We start from the raw sequence: 10,069 nt of genomic DNA on the forward strand, positions 1-10,069 counted from the left end.
GAGCGCCCCGCCCCCCTCCACCCCCCAAATTAAAAATTCAGGATTTTTTTTTCATTCACCTAACCGTGGGAAATTCTTGAAAGCCTACTTCCGGCATCACACATAGACTCAGACATGTGAGAGATGAGAAGCCTAAGGGTCCCTGAAATCTGCCCTTCATTTCACTTCTGAAGAATTCACCTGAGGGGTGGCACTCATCCCAGGCCACACAGCAAAACAGGGACTGAACTGGAAAGGGAACCCCAGTTTACCCATTACTCAGAGAAACATGTGCGCACGAGCACGCACACACACACAAACACACACACACACACACCCCATGTCCTTCTTTTTACATTACATAATTACACCTGCAAGCTCCAAACGGTGTGGAATCCCTCTTCTCTTAGGAAATGACCAGGAAGTTGGCCTTGGCTGGACTGGGAGACGCAGATGACCAACCGAGATTAGGGACACTAGGCAGAAGACAACTCGAGAGTGCCGAGTGAGATCAACAAAGGAACAGTCTGATACCTCATGGCTTCGGTGTAGTGCGGGAAGGTGGTGTTCGGAGGAGGGAACAGAATTTCGTAATGGAAAAGCCTGGATTAGGAGGTATTGAGGGATACAAACTGGCATACTCTTGGGCGTGTCCAAGGATGGCTGTCAGGCAAGGGCAGAAGAAAACAATGGATGTATGGCTGATGGCTGCTAAGGAGAATATTTAAACAAGGTAGGTACTCAGAAAATAAGCTTCTAATTATCAAACTCGGGAACAAAGTAGGTAATTCAATTGGGGACACAGGGCGAACTCAGCTTTCCATATTGAGGCAAAAGGCCAAGCCAGAAGATCAACTACAGCCAGTCTCTGAAATGAAGTTTTAAGCTGCTTTATAATTTGCTTAGAAATCAGTGATGCCAATCCATGTGAGGGTAGACCCCAGGCTCATAGTAGGTCTCCAATATCTGTCAGTTCCTCCTCTCTCTCCCAAGACCAACAGCTAGGGGGCAGCCCTTGAAAGCCCAGAGCGCACTCAGAAGTGGTCTATGACCCAGCTGTTAAAAGATTAATGAATCTAGTCAATCACATTCTCTAAGGCACTTGGAGATGCTGAGATTGCGGGACAAATGGGAAATTTTTACATTTGTGTGCTCATTCAACAAGATCTATATTCTCAAGGCCCTAGTCACCCAAAGGGTGATTTGCCTTAGAGAGCCTGACCAATATGAAATCTGTAAAATGAATGCCTGCTTGATTCCCTCATGGGCTGCATTATAAGGTAACCTCAATTAGAACTATCGAAGCAGGGGAATTTTTAAAAGTTGATCTCTTGCAGTCCGTGAAAAAGGTTAGGGGGGCTCTCAGCAGCACTGACGATCTTAACCTTCTTCACAGGAGAGTCTCGTGCCTTAAACCTCAACTGTGGGGCATTACTGCATCAGTGGTTCTCATGTCAGAGCCTGGACATCACTTTCTAAAGCAGGCACATTTTGAAAAGAGTCGCAAGAGGCTTCCCCCCAACTCCCATTGGTGCCTTATAAAGTTCTGAGGCTTCAATGCTGAATGTGGCTCCAGCACAAAACAACTCACTAGAAGATCACATCCCAAAATGATGGGCCTGTGTCTGTGAAATAAACTTTTCTTACACCAATCTGTGATTCAGCGCCATTTCTTCAAAGTGGCAAAGTACTTGGTGCTGTACCAGGGAATCCACCCACGTGGCTGCCCGGGTCTCTGAAAGATATGCCAGCACAATATGCTACAATTTGGCTTCAAACTGGAAATTACGTTGCTTAAAAGCATTATTTGTTGGCTGATTACAGACACAGATCACAGGTACACACACACAGTACGGTTCTTCAAACCACTACTTCTTTTCAGTTGGTGGTGCAGAAGAAACATCGCATTTGTTAATATCCATCCTCCTCCTGTGTCCCAAAGTCTGTCTCCCCCTTAACCCATTTTGGAGATACTCTGAGTTTAGCTGTGAAGAGTGTGTCTGGCCATTCAAGTGTAAAGCCACAAAGCTACAAAGCCTCCAATTGATCCTAAGCAGTGATCACGTCTCAACCTGGACAAATTACTATAGCCACAAGTCAACCCACTAGCAATTGTGGATAGAGTCAATATTGAACCTGATCCAAATTTCATCAGTCTTCCTTCTCCCTTAATTCTCTACGCCCAGTTTTACATGGATAGCAATGCCATTCATTTTCTTATTAAAAGGATGAAGTATTATCTGTATTATGATTATTTAAGATGTGTTAGAGTTTTCTTCTTCCTTAATACTAGATGATTTACAAAGAACTTGTCTTTCCTAGAAAGGTCACTAGTAAAATGCATCCAATTTTTCTCTAATGTGGTGCTTTCCCTGTCCATAAAACTTATTTGATTAGCAGTACTATAGAAGCTAAAGCTTTTGTATGCAGGCACTCAAGCATAATTTAATCATTTTATTTAAGCATGAAAAAAATTATTCTGAAAGCCCTGTTAGGTAAAATATCCCTGATTAGTTTAAACTTACATTTGCAGGTATATTAAAGGTAAAATAAATCACAGGATGCTTACTATGCAATAGAATAGTGTTAACTTTGTTATAATAGTCAGCAGTAAGTTAAAAATTATAGTATTAGAGAATGCAAGGAATAGCTATCTCATTTTAAATAACTATATTTAAACAGATTATTTAAAAATAAATTTTGCTTTGTGCGAACCCTTTTTATATTACCAGGATTGTCACCTATGGAAACCTCTTTCATAGTCAAACAAGATGAGGTCCTAATTGCATAATACCATTTATCTGCTGAGGATAAAAGTGCCAACAAATGAAAATGCACATTAAGCAAGAGATTGTCAGAATAGAAAATTGTCTTTTTTTTTAATTTTTTTATTTTTTTTGTTTTTTTGTTTTTAAATAACCCACTCACACTAACAAAAGACTGCAGTAGCTTCCAAATTATAGGCTGTTATTTTTAGTGGAAGTAGTTCAATATTCATATTGGAGCAGATGTAGCAGTTTAACAAAACAGCTCTTCAAATCCTGCACAAATTGAAAACAGGAAAACTGATTGCATTTTCTCTTATCACTTTCCTTTTCTGAATTGACACTTTTGGCCTTCTGAAAATTTACACATGGCTTTCATCTCAACAGCACCTGCTGATCAAATAGAAACCTAACATTTTCATGAAAATGGTATAAAGGACTAGTTTTGTTCTAAACACTGCAAAGGGCATCAGTTGCCTACTTGATGGCAACAATTGCTGTGTATAAAGCATATTCATCATAGGTTTATATTTTCATTAAACTCTTAAAAAAATATGTTAAGTCCCTTCTGGTTTTCTTCCCATACTCACTTTTGTATGACTCAAATTTCTTTGACTCAATTCTCCCTAATACTTAGCTGTATTATGCAAAGACTATGTAAAATGTACAAAAGGGAAGATTACACTAAGAAGATAAGGACAATACTTACTATCTTCTCTGCCTCTGCTTGGAATATACACATGTTTATTTTGACATATTACTGTCTATGCATATCTATGGGCATAAAATACATACATCCCATCTTCATTTTCCAACCACCAAAAGAAAACAAGAAACACAAAAGTCAAAGTCAGGCTCTATTTTTGGAAGGGGCCTTACACATTCTTTTTATCAGAGACAGCTTCAGCAGGTGCTTTAATGTTTGAGTACCCCGAACTGGGAAAGAACAGGTCTCACCCAAGCACAAGCTGGCAAACACCTAAATGATGTGACCAACCGCTCCCTATAGACACCACCGGAGGAGGGAAAGGGAAATCTTGAAAATGGGTATTCTTATAAGTACCACGTGCAAGATTAATAGCTAGGATGCTTCTCAGATTTTTCAATAAAAGTGCTCCCCATATTTCTCCGTAACATCCAATTCTGGGTAAAATTAAAGGTGTTCCTAAGACGTGCTACCTGTCAGTTTCTTAGCCAAAAGAGCTCTGCCCCTTCTGAAGGATTCCAGGCTGTCCGTTCCCATTCTGCCTGGGTGATAAGGTAACCTGAAGGCAGAAATGACATACAGTAATATATGTGCCACTCTGACCAGTTGGTCTGTGAATTTCAGTGTTTCATCACGCTCACTGAGGCAACAGCAAACCTGAAATGTCAATATGTTCAGTCAATGGAAGTGAAATAATGGGACTCTATTGTCTTACCCAATCGATCTGCCGCTGTCAACAAGGAAACATGCCCCCACCCCAGGCTTTAAACAAATTTTAATTAGGCTTTTAGTTACTGGATCCTATTTACCTATGGAAACACCTACCTCGATGATGTGTACGAGGCAAACAATATTTTTTTTCACTTTTATCCCTTTAAAAAACATTACAAAGTTGACACTATAATTCTTAGAAATACACTCATGAGTCAATAAAACATTTCTTTTTACTCTTCTTTTTTTAAAAACCCACTCCAAGGGAAAAAATTCCGTGTCTCAAGTCTAAAACACAATCTACCTGACGGCGTCAGAATGACTTTTTTTTTTTTTCCTCTAAACCATGTTGAAACCGTACTATCAAATCGATTAGCTGCATATTAAAAGTAGTCTACATCTGCTTTTCTCACTCATTCATGGACCACCACTAGCATCAGTTCAACACCCATTCAAAACAAGTCACACAAAACCCAACACCGATGATCAATTCCAAAAGCCACTACCCTTTCTGCTCAGTGTATCAATCCGAAACACAAGGGGGTAAATGAAACTCCTGTTAAAATAAGGGAGATGGTGCTGAGAAGGGCAGGGGGTGGGGGGTAAAGAGGAAAGAAGATGTTTCCGTCATTCAATTTCCCCTAAGTTCTATGGCCCTTCCCTGCACCAGGAGAGAGACAAGCTCACCTTAAAATAAAAATTAAAATAAACTAATCAAGTTGTTAAGCAGCTTCTTCTCTCCCCCTCTTCATCTAAAGGCTTCAGCGTTCAGTCAATAAATAATCTATTGTTCCCCCTTTATCGAGTCTCTTTAAACCTATTCAGACTGGCAAAACTAAACCCAATTAAAGATAAGGCCCTCCAGTAATCTCACCTCGGTGAGTCCTGTCTGGATAGCAGAGGTGATGGGAGATAGCGTCCAGGCCAGGACTGATGCCTCCTTCTCACCCCGCACAACAAAAGGCAGATTTCTCTTTCTCCCTCTGCTAATCTTTAAATGTAAATTCTCTCCGCCCGCTAAGAGGAGCGACAGATAACATGTTACATCTTCACTTCTCCTGGTCTTATCGACTTCTGAATCGTTTGGAAAGGGAGAGAGGGAAAGAGAAAAGCAGCTTCCCGGCTCCCCCCACTCCCCCCTCCCCACCCCTCCTTCCTCCCCGCTCGCCTCCCCTCCCCGTTCACGGAGATTACCTTCTGGCAAAGGAGCGCAGGAGAGGCGGCCGCAGCCGAGGCGGCACCCAGACCGCGGCTTTGTATTCATTAAACACACATCGGAGCTTATCAGAAGTAAAAGGCTTGTCAGGATGGCACATTGTGTGTGAGTGAGTGTGTGAGCGCAGGAGGGAGAGGAGAGAAGCCAACGTGCATCAGGGTGATTACAATATCAGCAGGGCCCAGATGGAGGCAGGAAAATAAACAGAGGGTGCGTGTGAGACGGAGCGCGAGAGGGAGGAAAAGTGGGAGAGAGAGGGAGAGAGGGAGAGGGAAGAGGCACAGGCTGGAGGGAAGAAACCGAAAGGGATGGTGGAGGTGGGGGCTCGGGCCCCATGATGGGGGCAGCAAGTGGGCGCGAGGGACCCCAAAGGGGGCGGAGGGTGACAGCCGGGGGGGTGGGGGGTTTGCTTATATCCCCCAAACTGCCCCTCCTCCAAGAAAAGGGAAGGAATCCGGACTAGCCAACTGCATTTCCCTGTTCCAGGGCCAGACTGAACATTTTGGAGGTCCTGTCAAGGTCAGAAGGGATCAAGAGCTCCTTTTTTGGCAGAGCATAACAATGAGACATTCACCATCTCACCTCCAGCCCAATTGCCACAATTTGCAAAACAAACCTATTTGAGCCCTCACAGCTGTTAAGCAGCCTTCCAGACCAACCACGAGTGGAAGTTCTTGTCCCTCTCTTCCTTGGCCCCAATACCGCGAAATTCCACCCCCCCCCCCAAACCCACAGCAACAGACAGAAAATCTCTTGCCCTGGGCTTGAGAGTGTCCCAGCAGAAGACTTGTGCTGCCAGCATCACGGTGATAAGAAGGACCACTTGTGATTGGTAGCTACAGGTGACTCCTAGACACCTGCTCCACCTCCAGAAATTGTGGGGGGGGGGGGAGGGGGTTCCCTATGTGTACATCTGAGAGTCTATTTTGGAGGTGGGAATTTGAAATCGAGGCAATCAATCTCGGCCTGCGCTGCTTCACAGCTCCTCACCCACCCAGCGCCCAAGAATCAATCAGAAAACAAGCAAGGGCTAATGCTCCTCCGTCAGACCAGAGTTCATCCTCCACCCCATCAGGGTCAGGAGGGAGATACACCTGAGTAGTCCCCTGGGAGCCCCTTTTCACTTTTAAATACGCCCATCAGACAATCTGAACATCTGATCAGATCCTTAATGGAGTGCAGATAATGCAGCAAAGAAGGTTATTTTATTGGGGGAAGGGGGAGTATTTGGTTGTGTTGCATTTCAAGGCACTGAAGCTTGGTTAAGGAGCTCTCATGCAGTATGAAGAGCAAGTTCAGAACGAAGTAGCCAATAAACTGCATAACTGTTGATGACATACACTGTAGCCCCAGCTGCAGTGACACTCTGGGTTATAACACAGTGTATGCATAGGTCTTAGTTAAGGGACAAAATGGTAGAGGAGAGGGAACGGTAGGCTAGTTAATAGAGAAAAAGAAAAGGGAGAGTCTCTTAGAGGCAAATTTGATGAGAGGCATTGTTTAATCGAGCACCCCCCTCCAAAACACTTAACCAAAAAACATCTGCATGGGTGGTGGCCTCCCCACCCCCCCAGCCCCAGCCCCATGCTCCTATGCCTAGAGGAGAATTCAGAAATATTTGATAGGTAAGACAGAGTGAAAATAAGCTGGACCTAGGTGGGGGAAGGGCATGTGTGAAAAATCTTGTCATGCAATGAATGTCAGATAAAAAGGGGTCTGCCACAATCCTCCAGTAATCCAATAACATGGAAAACCTCATGGTATCACTGAGACGAGAACAAGGTAATATTTTTCCATAAATCTTCAAAAAGTGGCCAGGTTCAATAGAGAGAGAGGGGTGCAAGGGTAGGCAGTAAGCCATTTGGCAGGGCACATTACAACATCAAGTGAACTTTAAATGGGTGAAAATCGGCCATTCTAACATGTTTTAAATTTAATAACGGATTTCTGGAGTATCATTTTAGCTCTCATAAAAGCTCACCTTTCACCTTTTCTCTAGCTGTTATAGAAAACTGCATTCAGAATAACCAGATGCAATCACACATACCTTTCTCTTTATTACATTTCAGTTAGATCAATTTGGACAGACACTACATGTAAATGCCTGTAAATCCAACACAACTCTAGGAAGAAAAAAATACAACTTACAAATGCTTACTGATTTTTCCATTACATGCTTTTTGGGGGGAAAAAAACGCTATTTAAAAAAACAAAACAATGCACTACTACTTTCAAACCCAGAAAAGGTTTACATTTTCTTTTAAAAGCATTCAAACATTAAAGGCATGAAGAAAACTGTGCAAAAGCTAATCTGTCAATGTTCTTATTTTATAAAAGCACAGTATTTCTATTACTACCTTGTTTGTTCATTGACTTTTGGCTCACAGTTCTAGAAAAGATCAACCAATTCTCAAATGGGAAGAATCCATGACTCTCTTCCAAAGCAAACACTTTGCTGCAAAGCTTTCAATTTAAAAAAAAAAAAAAAAAAGCGCAATATAATAATCAAGAAGTATAATCACAGAATAAGTGTACAACAGAAAGTGGTTTCTATAATCACAGCTGTCTTAAAGTCCAAGCTGGAGACTAGAAATCTTAATTTCAACTAGTTCTTTTCTTAATAATAGGTTACCTTCCTATAAAAGCAAGAAGTCCATCTGCCCCTGGCAGATAAGTTTTGAAGCATTAATTCAGATAAAAATCTAGCATTTTCTTTCTTTCTTTGAGTATGTGAATTCTAGTGTGCTATAATGTGAGAATTCCAACATATGACCATTATGGCATAATATCTCATTGCTCAGCTTGTCATTATTTCATTTGTAATTCTTATGTTAATTATGTTCATAATTACTATAAACAGATGTGGTAGACATTCATGTGACCTTTTATTGCAGAATGCATTCCTCACTCGTTTTGCTTTAATTTCTCATGGACATGAAACTGAAATGCACAAAAAAAGAAAAAAGCTTTCTAATTTTCTCATGTTTTATGTGCCTAAGTTAAAACAAAACCTACCTTCTACTTCATCTGTACTTTAAAATATTAGAATATTCTTAACATTTAAGCTGCTTTACAGCACATTTTTCAATTGCACACTGAACCTCACTGCTGCTCACTAAATTGTAGCTATGGATGCCAAACAAAGGCTAGCATCCATGTCTAAGTTGTTGGTCTCTCTCTTTTTTTTTTTTTTAATATCAAAGGTTAATGCAGCAGAATTGTGCTTCAAAACCAAGTGCCTAACAGCTACACACCGATTTATTCACTCATAACTCAACCATCACCCTCTTTACATAAAACACATTTACAATAAAATCAGTATGGATTTCATTAGCTGAAAACCTTCTCGAATTTCATTTCTTTGGCCCTAATCTATAATTAGTGTGGACAGACAGGTGCAAACCCTTCTCTTCTACAGATGGCTACTGGAAATGGTGCAAAGTAGCTCCTTCTGTTTAAACAACACAGAGATAACCTGCTCTGTCTTATCACTTACAATTACCTCCATTAAACTGAACTAATGTTTGCTTTAATAAAATGTTCACTGTTCTTTAAACATTATTTAGGAACCCTTATATTAATGGCTATAAAAAAGTGAAGTTGGAAGGTGTCTCTTTTGGTAACAATAACTTATTCTGGATAAAATGTTCTAAGTGATGGATAATACCAGGTTCACAAAGCTGCTTTAGTAGATTTAACATTTGTTCATTATTCTGGGGTCAAATATGATATTTTTAAATAAATGGGGTCAAATATGGTATGTTTAAAAGGCACTTTGGAGACAATTTACCAAGTGTCGGCAGGAGGGGCTTTTTACAAGTTTAGAAAAATGGAAGGTTTAATTTTTTTTCTGGTAGATTTTAACTTGTTAGTATAGAACTCCTAAAGTCCTAGACTGCTTTCAAAGGATATTTATGTTCATTTCATTTTATGTATTTAACTTCTGATAGATTAACCTGAAAGTTGCAGGAGTTCATTATTTTTAAGCCACATTTAAAAAATTAACTATGAATGTAAGTGCACTCTGAAAGCACATGGTTAAAGATTACTTCACTCCACAATAAATAACTTCTATAAAGCCAGAGATCACTTCTCCCTGCTTCTGCTATCAATAAAATCTGTGGATCACTACATGAATAAGGTGTCCATAAAACAAAGAACTCTGAAATGCCCAAACAGCAACAAATAAATAGCTTTTCTCACTGAACTTACATAACTTACAGTAATAGACTCCAGTAAAATGCAACTGACTCGTTTTTTTTTCACATGCAAATCCTGCAGGTGCCAATTTTTCAGACTGCTTTGCTATGAAGAGCTATGTTGCCTGCATAAAACCTCAATGAAGAAGGCTTTGCATTCAGTGCCTGTCAGCTGATGTTCATATCAAAGAAGTGAGAAACAGGATTTGACAGTGAAGAATGTCCTAAACTGACAACCACTGGCCAGCATTCCTATTGGAAGCATTTCTTTCTCGTGATCCCTTTTCAATGTATTTAAAAAAAAAAAAAAAAAAGCAAGTCTTTTTTTGGGGGGGTGGGCTAGGCTTCTATTTTCCAATAAAATAAATGATAATGGCACCTTACATTTGTGTACTTCCTTGCAGTTCTGAAGTGCTTTTATCTGCGAACACTAACACCCTCGATGGGAGAGCTCATCATCAAATACTAGCATCCAGACCAGTATTTCCACTGT

At 40.7% G+C, this 10,069-nt stretch overlaps 1 protein-coding gene across 1 annotated transcript in view; it reads right to left on the reverse strand.

Annotated features, from left to right (window-relative positions):
- RUNX1T1 (RUNX1 partner transcriptional co-repressor 1) overlaps window positions 1–9,869 on the reverse strand; it is a 130,709-nt gene extending 120,840 nt beyond the window's left edge. The window contains 2 exon segments of the mRNA XM_032316914.1: window positions 5,356–5,380; window positions 5,382–9,869. Of these exon segments, the coding sequence (XP_032172805.1) occupies window positions 5,356–5,380; window positions 5,382–5,477 (121 nt within the window). The 5' untranslated portion in view covers window positions 5,478–9,869.
- Window positions 9,870–10,069: the final 200 nt, after the last annotated feature.

Source organism: Mustela erminea, chromosome 16, assembly GCF_009829155.1.
Source record: "Mustela erminea isolate mMusErm1 chromosome 16, mMusErm1.Pri, whole genome shotgun sequence".
NCBI classification, from domain to species: Eukaryota; Metazoa; Chordata; class Mammalia; order Carnivora; family Mustelidae; genus Mustela; species Mustela erminea.